This window comes from Astatotilapia calliptera, chromosome 8 (genome assembly GCF_964374335.1).
Source record: "Astatotilapia calliptera chromosome 8, fAstCal68.1, whole genome shotgun sequence".
Classification (NCBI taxonomy): Eukaryota; Metazoa; Chordata; class Actinopteri; order Cichliformes; family Cichlidae; genus Astatotilapia; species Astatotilapia calliptera.
Genome location: NC_137429.1, coordinates 22,112,224 through 22,131,273, shown reverse-complemented (window position 1 = coordinate 22,131,273; position 19,050 = coordinate 22,112,224). Strand labels below are relative to the sequence as shown.

General features: G+C 39.1%; 1 protein-coding gene across 1 annotated transcript in view; it reads right to left on the bottom strand.

The window, feature by feature from the left end:
- Positions 1 to 19,050, bottom strand: part of antxr1c (ANTXR cell adhesion molecule 1c) — a 36,102-nt gene that overhangs the window by 13,516 nt on the left and 3,536 nt on the right. Inside the window, exons 2-11 of the mRNA XM_026177156.2 lie at positions 11,135 to 11,206; positions 9,818 to 9,889; positions 8,067 to 8,148; positions 7,913 to 7,943; positions 7,752 to 7,825; positions 7,533 to 7,601; positions 7,021 to 7,101; positions 4,467 to 4,527; positions 3,104 to 3,202; positions 2,841 to 2,910 (exon numbers count right to left, since the gene is read on the bottom strand). Of these exons, the coding sequence (XP_026032941.2) occupies positions 2,841 to 2,910; positions 3,104 to 3,202; positions 4,467 to 4,527; positions 7,021 to 7,101; positions 7,533 to 7,601; positions 7,752 to 7,825; positions 7,913 to 7,943; positions 8,067 to 8,148; positions 9,818 to 9,889; positions 11,135 to 11,206 (711 nt within the window). The remainder of the gene's footprint in view (positions 1 to 2,840; positions 2,911 to 3,103; positions 3,203 to 4,466; positions 4,528 to 7,020; positions 7,102 to 7,532; positions 7,602 to 7,751; positions 7,826 to 7,912; positions 7,944 to 8,066; positions 8,149 to 9,817; positions 9,890 to 11,134; positions 11,207 to 19,050) is intronic.

The window sequence follows — 19,050 nt, the reverse complement described above, 5'->3', positions numbered from 1 at the left end:
TTAAAAAAAAGAAAATAATCGGCAACGGTTAATAAGCAAAGACAGAAAGTTTAGAGTGTTTTCATGTGACTGATTGTGCAACACAGCAGGCACGGCAGCCAATCCAGGGAAGAACTGAAAACACAACCTGCTAGTTCAGGCTATTTTTTTATGGTTCTGGACAGGTTGTGTGTGTTTTTTTGTTTTTTTCCAAGAAATGACAACATGCTAAAAGCATCACGAGGAATAACAACAACAACCACTTCTCCTCTTTAAAGGCAGTTCATCATATCTACTTGGAACTACAAAATAATTTGTTCAACAGATCTCAAGTAAATATTTTTCTCACTTCAAAAATGTATAAACTTGCCAAAAAGAGTACAGAGTACAGATTTGTGTCTGTATTCCAGTGGAAACCATGTAGGTTTTCCTGAAGGCCTGAATCCCTTCTCCCTTTGAGAGGTGAAAAACAATTCAAGTGACCCCCAGAGACCTCTCCGAAGCCTGTTGTTATTCACTTCATAAAAACATGGATGAAAGGCATGCCTGGATGTGAAAGAGGTATAACAGATGGAAAGAAGGTGGGTGCGGACAGAGAGGTGAGCTGGGTTAGTGGGTGAAGTTCATGATCAACATCATACGGATCGTGCCGACGACAGACATCTGGACACGAGTGGATCGAAACCTAAAGATAGCCTAGACCCGAGCATGCGTTTGATCACTTCAGCATGGATGCCGACTCCGTCTCCTTAGTTCAGGTCTGGACATCTGTAGACAGAGTGTGGTATTAATAGCATCAGTCCACGTATGCATCCTAGCTGATCTCAGTGGCTGACTGACGGCATTTTAGTTTCCATATTACCAATAAAACCAATAAAAATGTCATTTATATAGCACCAAATCCTAATGCTAACTAGCGCATCTGTTAAGGGCTAAATAGAGATTAAGTCCTTTTGATATGTAGCCATGTCATCAAGTTTACTGCAGCAAAAAATGCCAATGGGAGTAAAAGGCCAATGACCATCACTGATCATAGTGGTCTGTAGTATAATGTAGTGTCTCATAAAAGGAAACTATTACAAGAAAACCTGGGGAGGAAATGTAGGCTGGTGTAATAGACAGCTATTAAGTAAGGAAGTGAAACAGACAGGAGAGATAAACACCCACTCACACTTTTAGATGTGCAGTATAGAAACGATACACTGATTAATTGGTCAAGAACCTACTTTATTAGTCTGAGTTTCAGAAGAGTTTCAAAACCTCACTAAGAAGTTTTTACACTCTGCTGAGAATCATACATAAACACACATGGCAAGGCCAGGGTAGGCGCTACATAGCTTTGATCAGCCGAAGCTGCAGAAGCAGACAGCGCAGAGGAGTGATGATGGGATCAAATAAGGAGGTAATGATAAAAGACAGAAAAGAGAGAGAAAAATAAACAGATGGGCAGGCAGGAGCTGTGGTGAGGTTCCACAGAAACTAGCAAATAGGTCAAAAAGAGCCAGCCTGGCACTAAAAGCTGCAGAAGTGGAGTAAAAGAGAGAGTCTGGAGGTGGTGTTTAGATTTGAAAGAACTTGAAAGTTTACAAGTGCTAAGGTAAGATCAGAACAACAAACAAAGATCCAAATGAATCTAATCAGCGGGAAGTTGTGGGGTTGTAATGCCACCACATCTGCTTTACAGTCCTTCCACCTTTGACTGAAGTTTCAGCATCGGAGCCATCACTCCAGGTTTCCTAAATCTTTCTCCAAGGACGCAAATCAACTTCTCTCTGCTACCGTACCACAGCCAGCACAAATATTACCTCTAGTGTTAAATAAAGGAATTTGTAAACAATTATAGAAATACAAGAAGTACCCTAAAAAAGTCAAGAAAGAAAGCGTGAGAAGAGAACCTCTGGTATTAGCTGACAAGGTCTCGCCTGCCTACTTTGTGTGTTTAAAGTCTTTACCACCATCCACTCAACCTTGTATTCTGTGGCCCAGTGTACTTTTCTTCCCATAAAGACTTAGGTTAGAGAGGTTTGTGGATTGTTGATGTTGGAGCATAGTTGGGCTCTAAAAGGAGAACACAGCTAGCTGATGAGAAGCAATTCTGGCCCCTTCTTAGGTTACACCAAGAACTTGTGTGACAGTCATGTGGTCAAAGTTCGAGTAGGCCAACCTCAGTTGTCTTAGTTTTCAGAGCCCTTCATTGCCCCTTTGAACACTGACAGAAACACTTCTTTTTAATGCCCTGTGATCCTGAACTTTAAAATGCAGCTCATTTTTTCTATTGTACTGTTAATCAGCTTCATGAACCTCAACAAGCACAGATCCCTGATTTGAATCTCATCTAAACTTGGACTACAATAATTTGAAAGTCATTATACCAGAACTGATTCCTTTTTGGACACTTCAGAGCAAATTTTAAACAAACTATTGATGTGGTATCAATTTACATGCAGATGTGGAACAGTGTTAGCTTTTATTACGTTTTTCTTCTTGAGGCAGTACTTTCTATCTATGTCTACCAAGAATTTGCTTTAGTTTTCACTGCTCTGTTCTAATTTACGATAGAACTAAGACGTATTTATGAAGGGTTTACCACTGAATATGCTGCCACAGTGAGAGAGCCTCTTTTATTTTGGTAAGCTCTACTGGGATCGAGAACGGAGGAATCTGGCCTCGGATGGGGATCATAAACAGCTAATGTACAGCAGGCGTCTTATGGTCTGTGCACATATACATGCGAATATATTTATGTGGTCTAAGATGCACATGGACGGCACTGAAGTATGAGCACTTTTGCTTGAAAGGGTGATGAAAGTGGATCTGCATAACTAAATGAAATCATGAAGTTATAAAGAAGAGGGACTTACTTTCCAACTTCATCGATAACAGGAGCTGGACACAATAAGAATGTGTCTTCTACATCAGCTGGCTTTTCATCTACAAGAAAAAAGAACTGAGCTATGTGGCATATATGTAGCATGTACAGACAACATACACGAGTGAAAAGTGAATTTTGTTTCTTTGTGAGGGTTTCTACTTTTTCCTCATAGAAACTGTATACTAATAACACATGCATCTGTCACAATTCAGCTTGATTTATATTAAGGAAACAAAGCATAGGTGTACTCACTGATGGTGATGGTGTCATTGATTTTGAAGCTGCAGAGCACCTGGTCGATGTTTCTTGCATGGAGAAACCCATTCCCTTTCACCACCACTTGAAAAGACTCTGGTTACACAAGGTAATTTTACATTTTAGACACTTGGCAGACAGTCTTTGCTAAGAAAAATCTGACACTTTATTACTTTATCCTAAACAAAGCTCACTTTCCTGTTTAATGTGGCACAGTTGCACACCAGCATGGTGTGATGTCTCTCTAATGATGTAGTATTATTTCAGAAAAGCCAAGAAGCCTCCAGCTCAGCTCAGCTTAGCTTATCAGTCTCACACAGGTCGTTCTATTTAAGCCTCTCCACAGTTGCTGCGCGTCTGCAAGCTGCCTTGCAACCCACCCTTATTGCAGCTCCTGCTTTTCTTGCTGTTTCTGACTAAATCAGTGCCACAACTCCTGTTATTAATGTCCTCCCTGGCTTGCACTTATGCACCTTTGCAAATACAAGGGTTTTCTCCATCTTATCCATGTCATAAGGTGGATGAGAAAATAACAATATCTTGACTGTAGTGGACCTGAGTGAAACTGAGCTTATTTTTCCACCATTGTCATGTAGAGAAAATAGCATGGGCCTTAGTCTCCTTACATTGCTTTAAAATACAATAAAAATGAATAATATAAAATAAATAGAACTAATGTCTCTGCTGGACCTTAAATAGTTACAATGTTGCCTGTCAAAAATTGAAACTACTGTTATATATCAGCCGTATACGTATATAATAAGGTTAAATCTGTGAGGCAGCTTGCTCTAGCAGCAGGCCATGGTATAATATTCAGTGTGAAGTTAAATAATTTCCCTCTTTATGGGTGAAAGTAATTCATTGCTTCATAAAAGGCAGATGTGAAAAACAGTCAAAGTCCTTCTGCTATTGCCAGAAACTTTTAATCCAACCCTGCTTTTATCTGTTCATTTGTGGCTTTTAATGTCCATTTATTGTTGCTTTAACTGTCATAATCTTTCTCTTGGCAGGAGAGTAAAGAATGGTGTCTACTTTACATCATATCTGCAGGAAATCTCACCCCTGCCCCCCGTCTCACGGTCCCTCCTTTTAATGAGACTCTAATATTTAATGAGACTGTAATATTATTCCCTCCGTGTTACCCCATCCCAGCAGATTTCCTGTAAGTAACCTGGATGGCCATAAATGGTCATTTCTTTCAGTCTGGGATTGTCATAATTCAAAGAAGCCGAGACCAGGCACCCACTAATGAAAATGACACAGTGGAAGGAGCAATGGTTTGCTGGCATATGTGTCGATGACTCAGGAGGGACCGAGTTCAGGCTGTAATTGTGAATGTGTGAGTTTTATAGCTCCTCACCTCCTGCACAAACACTGGAAGGCTCAGCTGCCAAAATTTCAATGCAGGATTTCTTGATGATCTGGGGGAGAAAAGACAGCAGTGATTTTTCCACATTTATTTTGATACTAGCCTTGTTCATGAGCCAAGAGCTCAATTAATATGTTTTGAGTATATTTGGGAGTCATCTGATGTAAAATAATCCTTAATAATACTTATCAGTGTGTGTCTAAAAAACAAGTTTGGGTTAAACCTCTTCCCAGAATACTCAAAACTCTCCCTGCTTTGCAAATACAGCTGAATACTTTCATGTTTTGATTTCCTTATTATTTTAGTACAATGATGAGTTTTTCTCCCTGGTGATATTATTATTGAGTCTCTAATTTCTGTCTTTTCTTGACGACTGATTTGTTCTGAGTTTCAGTTTTGCGATCATGTGTCGTGGTTAATGTCTTGATTTTTATCTATGACAGTTGCAGTTCGCACCCTTTGTCTCATTTCTCTGTTTTTGTGTTGGTTCCTCTTTGTTCCCCTGTCTGAGATCTTGCTAAGTGTAAGTATTTATGTAAGCACTAGTGCTCTTTTAGTTATTTCCTGTTATTTCCTGCTTTGAAAGATCTTATGTCTTGATTACCTCCATCAGCCTCTAGTTCCCCATTCTGTTTCCAATCCCCAGTTAGTCATGTGCATATAAATAATCCTGTTTGATTTTTGTCACATGATTTGTAATGCTTGCGATTCATTCCCCTCTTTTCAACCCTTTGAGATCTTCAGTTCTCTTTATGGATTTATTTTACATTGATATACCTTTTATCCTACCTTTTAGCAATTAAAGCTTTTAGCTGTTGGATCCTCCGAGTTCTGAATCCTGCCTTTTATGACTCTGACTCTACACTGCACATCTCATTGTGACAACTTTATCTTAAATTATCAAAGTGAAGGGACTAGTGTAACTTACTTTCCGATGGTTATGTTCTCCAATCTTAATACTTTTACATTAGAGATGTTTAAAGCATTAATAAAAGCAAGACTTAAAAATGACCAATCCTTTAAATAGGAAGTGAAAATCTTTTAAAAGAAATTCCAGCCTTAGATATTTTTCAGGGTTTTTTTCTTTTTTATATACTCTGCGTAATAAAACAGTGAGACACACAATGCATTCCATTAAGGTCAAGGAAAAATGATTTGGTAATTACATAAGATAATGTTTTTAGCTATTTGACCATTATCAAACTCTTGGAGCTACAACGGATTAAATGTTCAAATGACAATCATTTCAGCTGGAAATGATCTGGTCACTGGCTAACGACTATGAGCCTACCTTTGTTTATTATTCGCCGAAAGGACGACTGCAGCTGAGAATATTAGGCTTTAGAAAATTGTGATTTAGCTGAGTATATTGAGATTTCTCATGTGATGTCATTGCCTAAAATTTGGATGTGATACAGCCACAGATTTCAAGGGAAAATTACATTTTCCCAGACTGATTGGCAGCCGTTCCTGGAGGTTGCTGGCTGTTGGTGGGTGAGAAAGAAGAGGGTAATAAACCAAAAATCTCCTTGTGACAGCTTTGCCTGTAGATTCACGTCTGTCTGCAAACACTTCCAACTACTAGCTGAGTGGTATTAAACAGAAATGGAGGTTTGCCTCAGAGCTTCAGCCAACATGTTTCAAAAGAAACAACTTTCACAATGAAGGTCTCCAATTCCGGTTTGTATTGCAGTTCTTACATTTTCACTTCAGCTCAGAGAGCAGCTGGCCAGTGTTTGTAGACAAGTCCATCACTTCCATGCAAACCACGGGAGACCGCAACAATATCCTAACAACCAAAGCAATCACAAAGAATGTTTCTGCCGACCAGCTGAGGAACACACATTTTTCCCAACTGACAGGTAGGCTGCTAGGGGAAAATGGGGGTCACTGATCAGTCAACAAGACCATGTGACTCGAGATTTATCAGTCATTTTCCCAATGACTGCCATAAACCTCAAACAACCACTCTCTACCAGTTGATGAATACTAATTTGACCCCCATGACCGGTGGTTGCCAGATGTTCGTGAACAAGTCTCAAACCTGCGCGACTGGTCCTTGATTCACTTGATCCTACACTGTCACTGTGATTGTCACAGATCCGAAACTGAAAAAGCAAAATATTGCTCAGTGAGCTGATAAAAAGCTTTTTTTCCACCATGCTAGCTGTAGGAGAGAACGCAAGTTGAAGTAGCTTACCCTGCTTGAACTGAACTCTGACTGTGTGTGTTTCAGCCAATATACACAAAGAGTTACAGTTCTGCGTGTTGCATGACAGAATACTGAGCAGAGAGTTGAAACCTAGACAAGTCGAGCACTGTATTAACTGGTCTGAGAGAAAATAAAATCTAAAATCTTAAAGAGATATTCAGTCATTATGAAATTGTACAATAGTGTTTTCAAAAGTCAGGTTTTGCTTTCAAATAAACAACTGTTTAAAATGACATTGCAGTGAAAAGGGATCTTGTGTTGAATATGTAAATACAGATGTCTGAACGGAGCCTGTATGGGCTAGTTTCTCTGCAAGGAAAAGTATTTATTTACCGAATCAATGACACCCCGCAGGGCGTGGAAGCCTCCCAACACAGGAAACACATGTTCAATGGTGTCTGCAATGGTGGCCAGCTACAGTGGGAAAGAAGTTCAGACAGAGGTACACAAACAGAAGAGAACAGAGGAAGGATTAACAAACTAAATAATCAAAGGAGGCTAAATAAACTTCAACAATGAAAGATGAGGCCATGACAGGGGGAAAGCTGCCTCAAATGCACTCATACTCATTTGAAGCAATTTCAGATGTTTTAGAGGTAAAGAACTGTACAGTAAGAGAACATTTGAAGAGATCAGAGTTAAAAATCACTGGAGTTGGTTCACAGGGAAAATGATGGGTTACCCAATTTGTAAGATTTCTTCTTTTCCAGAATAATGAGCACATGTGGTAGAGTACATGTCCTGTGGTGAATTTTTGCTTTTTTCTCTAATCAAATGTCTTATATTTGGGGGATTAAAGGGAATAAACTTCCATATACTGCACAAATTTGTTACATCTGAATTACCTGTGTCTCGTTGAAGTCTTTGACACCAACACAGTACACAATAGCTCCCAGAGATCTGGCTTCATTCGCCTGTTTGAACAACAAAGGCAAAAAGTTGAGCAAACTCCAGAAAACTGTCAGTCATGAAGCTAATGAGAGCAATTCTGCTTCCAGTTTAGCCCTGTTACTGAGCTCTAACCAGAGTCCCCTGGAAAATCAGTGTTAGTGTGAATTTGTTACCTGATGTTGTGCATCTCTAAGCTGATGCTCATGTAGCTCTCCATCAGTCAGAGCAATAATCACGCTGGCAGTACCTGCAAATCATATACGCTGTGTTGTAACTTCACCATGTGCTCCATTGTTGCCCAAAAAATGAGATAATTATGTTTATTAATACTTACCAAAGTTCTCTTTCCTTATCTGCTGATTTGCCTTTAAATAAAGTCATAGCACATTTCAGATTTAAACAGGTAATAGAAGGAGCCTTGAGTAGCTCTGTTCTTAACAGACTGATTTTGCAGTGTAAAAATGTTACACATTACAGCACACACTCACAAGCTGTAATCCGAGGTGCATGAAGGTATCTCCACCGGGAACCTCTCTGTTCAGTGCGTTCAAACCCTTCGTGATGTCGACTCTGCAGAAAGTAACAAAGCACAATTGGATTCCTGTCCTGCCTGTGCATTTCTGGAAGCTAACCTACGGTACTGATTAAACTTTTTTGGTTATTATATATAAAGCAAATACAGAGTTTGTACAATTCTAATGAGCTTGAAAGTCAATATTTGGTATGACCACCATTATTCTTCAACACAAACTCAACTCTTATATTCAAGCTTTCTTATAATTTTTTTAAGTATTCAGGAATAGTTCTCCAGTGTCATTCAATAATGCTGAAGTTTGGGCTCTGGGGAGGCCAATCCATGACTGACAGTGTTTCATTGTGTATTTTTCTATCCAGTTATGCTTTTACTCCATTGGCAGTGCATTTGGGATCATTGTCAAGCCGAAGAATGAAGCTGCTGCCAGTCAGATGCTTTCCTGATACTGCATGGTGGACTGAACTCTGAAACTACTTTTCTGCATTCATAATTCCATCAATTTTTACAAGATTCCTACCACTGACTGAAATACAGCCCCAAACCATGACAGATCATTCACCATATTTTATGGATGGCTCTAGATGCTCATTGTTATACTTCTCAGCTGACCTCCTTCATATATATGTAGGGTGATTATTTGCACCAAAAATTTGAAATTTCATCATTCCACAAAGACCTGTTGCCACTAATTTTCAGTCCAGTTCTTGTATAATTTGGCATACCTATGCCTTTGTATGTATGTAGAGCAATGTGATTCCCAGCAATCAGCTGAATCACCTTGGCATATCTCTGCAGAGTATGCCAAGGTGATTCAGCTGATTAGTGGGTATCCCACTCTTGGTGCAAAAATACTATTTTATATTCTATTTATCCACTAAACTATGTTATCTTTGCCAATTTCTTGTAGATTCAACTAAGGAAATGAGAACAAATAATAAGATGCTAATAACAAAGTGCCTATAGATACAGCTTAAAAGTTACGTGTAGACACAAAACTGGTTCAGAACTTTTTCTCAAAAATACTTTTAAAACACAACAAGACACTTGCACACCAAGCCAAAGGAAATAGTGCTCTGGGGATTCTCAGAGCACCAGTATTTTGCATCAGTTGCTGTTTACATTTTTGCTTATTAATTACTGACTCACTTGGGACTTCCTAGCACTCCTGTTTTCAGTTTTGTCTTTATTAGTTTAATTTACTACTATTAGCTTCTGGGGGATCCCATCTTGCTTACATGTATTCAATATTTGCATTTAAGATTTTTTTTAACTGCATTAAAATCGTTGCTTCTTATGTGTTGTGTTCCTTTGAGCTGTGAATTTATTGACAATGACATATTTGGGGGCTTGACCAGCAAAATATCTGAATACTTTCACTACTTAAGGATTATTCTATTCTAAGCTATAGCCACTTCTGTTAGAAATGAAACTTGTTTACACAATAGCAATTATCAGTGCTCTCATTCTCATTCTTGTCTCTTATTCAACAAATGTTATTCTGTGACAGTTCCACAGTGACATGGGCCAATTTTCAGTTTTATCTGCATTGATTCTGATGCAGTGGATTAAGTTTACTGTCGCGTGAGATCACTTCATGCTACAAAAATTTGCACACGAAAACACTCAGCTAATGTTAGCTGTGTCTAAATACTGACATTAAAAGGTTGTATTCATTGTAAGGTTATATAAGAGAAATTAATTCACCTGTTTTCCGTCAGTTTCAAAATGATGGACGCTCTTGAGGAAAATGTTATGAAAGACATCCTCAGCATAGGACTATAAAAGGTAAAAAGAAAGAGCAAATAAAGCATCACACGTATTATTAACGGTTCACCCAAAAGAATGACCAGGAAGTACAGATATTAGTATTCGTCCACTAAGGACAACACCATGTGTGAGCAATACAAACATTTCTATGTCATCTGAGATTGATCAGAAACAGTTATTCTAAGTAATAACAATAAAACACAAACAATATAACAATTTTCCTAGAAAACATAAAATAACTCTTCGTATTCATGACTTTTCTTTCTTCTCTTTTCTTCAACAGATATCTTGCTGGAGACAAACGACTTAACTGATTCACTCCAGCAATCTGTGTTTCTAGCTTGAGATCGATTATTTGTTTAGAGCACACAAAGAAGCCATGTGACATGAAGTTGTTCCAGTGTGCAGGATTTGAACCCTTTGTTGCGTGACAGTGACATAAATGTTGATATTGAGGCTGCATTGCTGAATCTTCAGATGTGGAAAAGTTCTGTTTACTGGTGAAAGGAATTACTCACACTTCAATTATTTGAAGCAAGAATGTGTGTTTCTTGTTTGAGACAGTAAGTTAGCACAGATTTGGATTGTTTAAAACTTTTTGCATAGTTGTTAAAAAACTACAGCTTTGAGGAGGAGCTGTTCTTTGCTATGACTAGGCCACAAAGCTCCAGGTGTTGTGGCCTTCAAACCGTGTGGGGAAAAAGCCTTTCAGTCTGGCTGACAACTGGCTATTTATTGAAACTTCTTGCTTTTAAATATATGCCATATTTTAAGAATGATATTTCAATTTTGAAATTATAGATGCAATATCTGCATCTTAGAGAGATGAGAGAGATCTTAGAGACATTTGGAGGAAAAGAACTTTAAACTAAAGACAGTCCATCAAACCAAGCCAGCTCACATACATAAAGACATTTTTGCCTGTAGTCACTGACACAACTACTGGAGACTGAGTGAATCATCAGCCCGGATACTGAGTGACTTAGCATATGGCAAGCTGTAGCTGTAAGGACAGATTTTTTCACTTTACCAGAGTGACTACTCTGTAAAATGTGCTTTTCTCTTCAGTAATTTATATCTCTGGGCTCCAGGAAGTCGAATACGAGGCAACATGCTGTTTGGAGACTGACAATGTTGGTTCCAAATGTTGATCTTGCACTATACGGTGTATATCACCTATATTACCACATTTATCTATGCAAATCTGTTGGCTTAATTGTGTCTGTTCACACACGCTCATTAAGTGTCTCTTACCTTTTAAATTTTTCTGCTAAGTTCTTCACAAACTCATAGATTTCATTCCAGTGATCCTTCACACTGCCAGATCTAGAAAACGGATGGCACATTTTAAAAAAAGGTTATATCAAGAAAAATGTGAGAAATATGACTCTGCTTGATATCATAGTAAGTGATTGTAGCAGTTCAAATAAAAATAAGAAAATGAAAACATAAAAAACAACTTCATAAGTTATCTACTGTATCAGTTAGACTCTAACCTTCATATGCTAGAGTACTCATACAAGAGGATAAGAGCTTCGTTAGCCAAAAATGACAGGGGGTCTAGTCATTAGCTCCACAACATGAAGAACAAGCTGTATATATGCCAGGCAAAACACAACTGCTCAACCTGTTAGCAGTGCCTTTACTGCGTGTCATTTACTTGCAATAAAAGTACTGTTTTAATTTATTTAATTAAAGTAATTTGACTTTCATTCCTGAGCTGCCAAACATAACAAACATGCTATCATACTCATTAGCAAGAAATAGTTAATCTAATACGCCATTTGTTAGTGATCCTCAGAGGGATAAATGTAAAACTTAATTTTGTTATGAATATGGATTATTTTGTAACGAAAATATGTGTGTAATAGTCATTTGTGGCAGGAACGGGAGTATGATTTAGCAAACTCCTGTATCATTAACGTGGCCCTTGAGGATGAGGAAACAGACCGCGGTCTCCCTAGATGATCCTCCATAAAAGTGAACTATCATAAAATGATACCCTGTGGAGCTGCCTTCATTTCCTCTAGCCAGACACCATGTGTGCTGTGGGGCGATTTTATTAAGAGCGATCATTAGGGGAGAGAGTTTTGGGCATAAAGTAACCAGCTAGGGAAGAAGCCAGAGAGATAACAACGTGTAAATGAGCCAACTGATGGTGGTAAAATTGGAAGAGGATGAAGCAGGAATTATTTAGTGTTATTTTCAGTACTGATATGAGTACGTTTTGTTTGTTTGTTTGTTTCAATCTTAATTCAACTTATTCACCTGCATTCATCTATGCAGTTCTCTAAGAAAGAGACGAAACACAAAGGCATGTCATATGCTTAAAGTGGAAGTTCATATCCTTGTGATGGGAGAAAATGGGAAACAGACTAAACATCCACTCTGTTATCCTACTTTCTAGCTGAATGAGTTCCTTGCACACTAATGGTCCATATAGCTGTCTGAGACCTCTAGACACAACAAGGTGAATCAACCATTCCTTGCAAGCAGGTTTCTCATGCTTTAAGCTGATAATAGTCATGTGTATTTGTATTTGTATTACATGGATAGCTAAACTTGCAGGAACCAACTTAGCCTTTCTTATAGGAGTTGGGTGTTTTGGAAAACAGCGCCAGTTGCATGGCCTGGCTTGAAATGGAAATGAATTGTGACTAATGTTATTTTCCTGCAATAGCATGTCAAAGAGGTTTTAACCCCTGGTGTTTTTGTGTTATTGCTTGGAAGCAGAGGGGTAATTATTGAATTTGGCCAGGATTTGGGGAGGATAGAGCCAGGGAATACCAGGGAGTTTCCCATCATGCCTCAGTCATTCAAGACTTTTTATCGTGCCAAACCAGACTCTAAGCCTTCATTAAATGCTTTGTTAGATGTATTTGTTTCATATAATTTTTGTTTAAAGTAGGAAATAATACTTCCACTGCTCATTTAATATATCCAAGAGGTCAGTACAGCTGCCCACGAGCAACGCTGACATGTCTGACTTACAAAGCTCAAGACTTATTTTACAGCTACTGCACAGAAATTTCAAGCGTGGTTTATCAGAACTTCTTTGACTCATACAAAAACCTTATCAAGAGCAAATGCTAAAAAAACAAACCAATTGATTGCTCAAATGAAGCCAAAACGCCTCTGCACTATTATATCTATGTATTATGTAACTCTTAGTGGTTTTATCCTTTAATTCAGAATGGTTACAAACGCCGGTCAACTGGGGAAAAAAGCCTCTTCTAAGCGTTTTCTCTGTGTTTTTGCAGTTCTGATGACATGACTTGCTCCCCCCACATCAAGGCTTACATTCCTGGGAGGCTGACTGAGCAGAGAAAGAGGACAAGACCTACAAGCTAAACAAAATTCTCCCAAAATAAGAAGAAAAAAAAGGTCTGAGGTAGACTGTAGCATTTAGTTCAATAAAAAGTGCAGCGCAAACAGAAAGAGTCCCACATACACATGCAGACGGGTTCAAACCTGAAGGAAAGGCAGCAGCCAGGTTCTTGTGCAAATTGTTCCATTATAGCAACAGAGGAGGGGAGAAAGAATAAAAAGTCTGGTGAAATTTGCAGCTAATACTTGTGACGAAGTGTGGGGATCATTCTTGAGTATTTACTTAACACGAGGGTGAATCTGAGGACATCCACGTTTGGTTTTTAGCTGCTTATCTGTGCTTCTGGACTACTGTGGCTCATGTTTGCCTTGGAGCAGTTGTGATTGTCTGAGGTGGCTACAGTCGTGGGATTGAGGCCTAGCTTGCAGTTTCACTCACCTGTCCAAACAGTGCTGGGAGAGGAAGTGGTCCTTTTCATTCTCTGATTCTTGATGACACCATTTTATACGGTGTCTTATTCCCACCACAATCCCTTGATCTAATTTTAATGACCTGAGTTGAACACCGAAGTTTAGCAGTGTGCGGTCTGGACTCAGAAAGCAAAAGTTCAGAAAGGTGAGGGCCGGCCACAGATTGCCGACTAAGTGATGACGCCCAACGGCGGTGTGAAGTTGTGTCATAGCAACTTGTCATAGCCGAGTGACAGCGTTTTCTCTGTACTAATGAGATGAAAACCATGTGTCTTGTTGTAAGCCATCTGAGAGCCGAGAAACAAAGAAGCAAAAGAAAAGGAAGGACAGAGCAAGGAAAAGATGAAGAGCTTTATCAGTCAATTCCACTGTGGGAGTGAGATAATGGGAAAAACCTGTTGGCTCATATCAAAGTGCAAGAAAACATGCCAGTGGTTCAGTGATTTAGTTCAACTCCAAGGCCAAGTTTCTGACCTGCTTTGGTCTGTCTGAGCCAGCATGGCCACTAGAAGACTGAAGCAGCAAGTAAACAGTCTGTTTAGTCACTGTGCAGTTCTCTGTTTTACAGAGACTGGAGATCTGTGTTGCTAAATAGCTAGTTTTCAGTTGTTTTGCCAGATTTAAGACCACTCCTGGAAAAACACTGTAATCCATTAAAAAAAAGAGTAAGCACGCTTAGCTTAACATGAAAAATACTGTGGCAGCCAATTACATAACACTGTATAATTTGACATTAAAAGAACATTGAATGTACTGATCTGATGAACATATTGCAGATAAATCAGATGGAGGAAAAGGTGTTTAATGTAGGTTTTGTGTAGGTTTATAATGAAAATACAGCTACAGGGCCTCTGCCGTTTCACAGTGGCTTTTGCAGTTTTGCTCTCAAGTGCAGCAATGGTTGCTTTTACGTTGTCCTGTAGGGAACCTGTAGGGGTTTTCTTGAATTGTTTGTCTAATAATTTTAGATGCAAGGACAGGAAATGAAGAAGAAGAATGTCGGGTAAGAGACACATTTAAGCTCTTTGTCCAAACTAAAGTGAGATCTCAGGGAGCAGCGCTTCAGACACGCTAGAATGAAGCATTTGAACATCCAAATTACTTGTGGTGCAATTCCATCTGATTTTCAGTAGAAGTAAACTCAATTTCCTTGTTAATACAGAAGATCAAATGTGACAATATGTATTTAGATAATATCTATTTTTCTAAAGTTTTAAGACGCATAGTTTCAGGTTAGATTGCTGAATTTACAATCGGGTGGTCTTGCTTTCTTTTGTCTCTGCAGCTGAGTCACATCATACGTGCTACATTCAGGTTTACATTCAGCCCTTAGACCAAGCTATTGTGCATTATACAGTATTGGGAACATCGTATCTTCTGCAACATTATGCATATGTATGATTATTTGTAGCAACCTTGAGTTTCCAAAATTGCTAAAAGCACAAAGGGAGGTACTATGTATCATTACTAGTCACTGATGCTAAACACACTGTGACTTGTGGGTTGAAGTCCCCCATGGGTTTGAGTAGCCCTGAAGAATAAAAAATCTTTAATCATTCTCAGTAATGTCTTTTTCTGCTGACTGGATAGATTTCGCAGTGAGTGGACCTGCAGAAAATTACTCAGAGACTGTGTGTATATCTCGAAAGCACAAAGTTCAGCAGGAGGGGAAGGGCAGAAGAAAGACAAGAAGAAAAACATTGTAGAGGAGACAGAACAAGCAGGGTACGGCATCAACAGCACAAAGAACTTGAAGCGTTTATGACCTTCTATGTTCATTGGCTTTCTTTTTATTTCCATCCACTGAACAGTCTTGACACACGTATGATTTTTTACTTTTCAGTCATCTCTTTGTTAGAGATACTTGCCATTTCAGTTTAGAGTGATAGACTGCTAATATTTGCTAATTAGTATAATGAGCTGAAAAGCTCAGAGCTTTCAATGGTTAAGTGGGATAAATGACACACTGCAACACGATTAGCATTATGCAAGAAAATACCAGTCTAAAGCTGCTTTGGAGAATATTTCAGGTTTTCACCAAACCCAGATAATTAACACATAGCTCTGCACTTTATTAAGTTTATTAAGTGTTGTAGCATCTCTCAGCTCACCTCTCTGGGTGTATGGCTATTTTGCTTCACTGCTCTCATCAGCCATGCGAAGAAAGCAATAAGCCTGATGTAAAGTACCTATATAGCACCAGTTGACACACAAATTTAGTGACGGGTTTGACGATTAGCTTTGGAGCTGGTGGAAACCGAAACAGACCTTAACAGCTATTTGACCATTAACATACATGATCTAGAAAAGGCTTTCATTTCCTAACAACAAATTAAATTAAGAGAAAAAAAGTAAAAATTATTTTATTGTTGCATCCATTGGTTGCTCTATTACCTCCAGTTGGCTAGGTAATAATAAAATTGCTCAACGTTGCAGTCACAGTGGAGAAAACAGTGGTTGCCGACCACAGTATCACCAAAATTGTTAAGACCATGTGCAATAAACTTGCAATCTCGTCTTCTATCAGTTTGCTAATGAATGGGGTCGAGTACGGAATTGTTTGTGATAATAATGTGAAATTGGAGAAAACCACAAATCTGTTCCTGTCTGTTGCAAATATGTTGCCATCTGCTTCGACAGAAATTCAAATTAAACAGAACATTCACATTAACTATTTACACTCAAATTCCAAGAAGTAACTCTAAAACACAAATTCCATTGCAAACATTGACGCAGCTACTGAAGTATTCTGGATACAACCAGCTGGAATGGGAAGTACAGCTGTGTGGTGGTTAGCATCGTTGCCTCATGGCAAGAAGGTCCTGAATTTAAAACCAGAATGGGACTTTTCTGTGTGGAGTTTGCATATTTTCACTGTCTAGTGTGGGTTCTCTGGCTTACTCCCACAGTTTTTGGCAATCTCTCCATGTTTAGTAATTAATTGGCAATTATATAAACCTCCAATCTGCTTGAGTGTGGTTGCAGTCAGTCTGATATGAACTGTGATTAATTTGTAAATAGGTTGGCTCCAATCAGCTGGTCTGTGCCTAGTGATGGAAAGTGGTCGCCCAGAGGTTGAAAGTGTTGCACACATGCATCTCTGGGCAACCAGCTGGCTGCTGCAACAACTTGCAATCAGTTGCCAAATGCAAAAAATAGACAAATAAAAATTAAATGCAATCACCAGGGGGCAGCATGCATGTGGGAAAAAGCTCCCTACACCTTAAAGCTTAGTGGTGCGACATTCTTCTCGTGGTTCAAAGTGTTGAAGATGAAAAAACAATCCCCCCAAAAAACAAACAACAAAAAAACTCCACTAAGGAGTCCATCTACCATTCCAACTGGGCCTACCCACACCACCCCAGCCTGCAGCCAATGATGCCGCACCAACTTAACTGAGTGGGAACAAGGATTTGTTTGTTTAAAATCACTAACCTACTTTTACAGCCACTGCAGAAGTCAGAGTCTTTACTGCGTGATTGCTGAGCTAACGCTGCGTGTCTATTCCAAAACCGAGAGGAATCGTTAGGTTTGATACTAAGTAACAAGCTGATGAACATTATGTATTCTTCAAAGCATGCTCTTCTTTCTGCATCAAATATTAGAGCTAGAATGAGATACAGTATATCTACTTTTTATTCCCCCAGTCTTGTTTTTGCAACCCAAATTCTTGAATGACAGATAACACAATATCATGTCAACAGGCATTTGTCCTTGCTGTAAACGTCACAGCAACATTTTGTAAAAAGCCCCAGACAGCAAAACACAGAGTGGGTGTCATTCCACAGCGAGAACGTATTCAGACATTTGAAATGTATTCACAGACTGCAGCTGCACTTAAGGTTTTCCACTGACTCGTCTGGATTCCGGAAGCATGACCCAACGCCCAGCCGGAGCGCTAACTTGTGACTACATTAAAAGACAAGAGAAACATTTTGCAAAAACAACGACAAGACTTGATGAGAAAATAACAGATAAACTGTTATTTTTTTAACACAATTAATAAACTGAATAATGTGTTTCCCCATCTGTAGTCAATAAAAGTAATACTGTAAAATGTAAAGAGGATGTGGAAAAAAGGACTAGTACTGCATAACACTGTTGTAATGCATTTTTGCATAAATTCAATCACCGGATACTGTTGATTTACCATATTTGAATCTGCACCCACCCATCAAAAGAAATGCAAACTTCATTTTGAGGTTTAACATTAACATGTACCCTATATGTGAATTCCTTTATCTGCTATGAACACACCCAAAACCATTCCTCAGGCAATGTGTTCCATATAAAACAGCAAGCTGCGACCCACCCGGTCTGAATCAGCAAATGCAAAAAGTATGCAAACCCGCAGCTATATAGGACTTAAAGATATGCAACATATTATCACAGCGGTTAAAAGGCTTCATGATTTTAGGAACATCATGCACAGTGCACCAAGCTAACTTAAATGATAAATTCATAACGTCCTGTTTGGAAAGTCGGGACATCATCTGTTGGCTGGTTTAGTTTAGTTTGCACGCTGTTTGTAAGCCTAAGTCTGTAGGTCAGGGCATGTTAGTATTGGTCTTGGGACCCTATCATCCTATGAGATTTATTGCTATTCAAAAGCCTAAATCTAAATCCTTTATTATTATCCAAGGCAGTTTAAGGGCTATTTGACCAAGAAGGAGAGTCCTGGAGTGCTGTGCCAGGTGGCCTGGCCTCCAGAGTCACCTGACCTAAACCCAATCGAGATGGTTTGGGATGAGATGGACCACAGAGTGAAGGCAAAAGCACCAACAAGTGCTCAGCATCTCTGGGAACTCTTGAAGACTGTTGGAAAACCATTTAAGGTGACGACCTCATGAAGTTCATCAAGGGAATGCCAAGAGTTTGCAAAGAGGGTAGCTACTTTGAAGAATCTAATATTGGGGTGGCTGTAGCTCAGGTGGCAGAGCAGGTCAGCCACTAATCAGAAGGTCGGTGGTTTGATCCCAGGCTGCATCCTGGCTGCATGCCAAATATCCTTGGGCAAGATACTAACCCCATGTTTGCCTACTGGTGGTGGTCAGAGGGCCCGGTGGCGCCTGTGTCCGGCAGCCTCGCCTCTGTCAGTGCGCCCCAGGGCAGCTGTGGCTACAATGTAGCTTGCTATCGCCAGTGTGTGAATGGGTGAATGACTGAATGTAGTGTAAAGCGCTTTGGGGTCCTATGGACTAGAAAAGCGCTATACAAATGCAGGCCATTTACCATATATAAAACATATTTTGGGTTATTTCACTTTTCTGTTTACTACATAATTCCATATGTATTAATTCATAGTTTTGATGCCTTCAGTGAGAATCTGCAATGTAAATAGTCTTGAAAATAAAGAAAAACCATAAAATGAG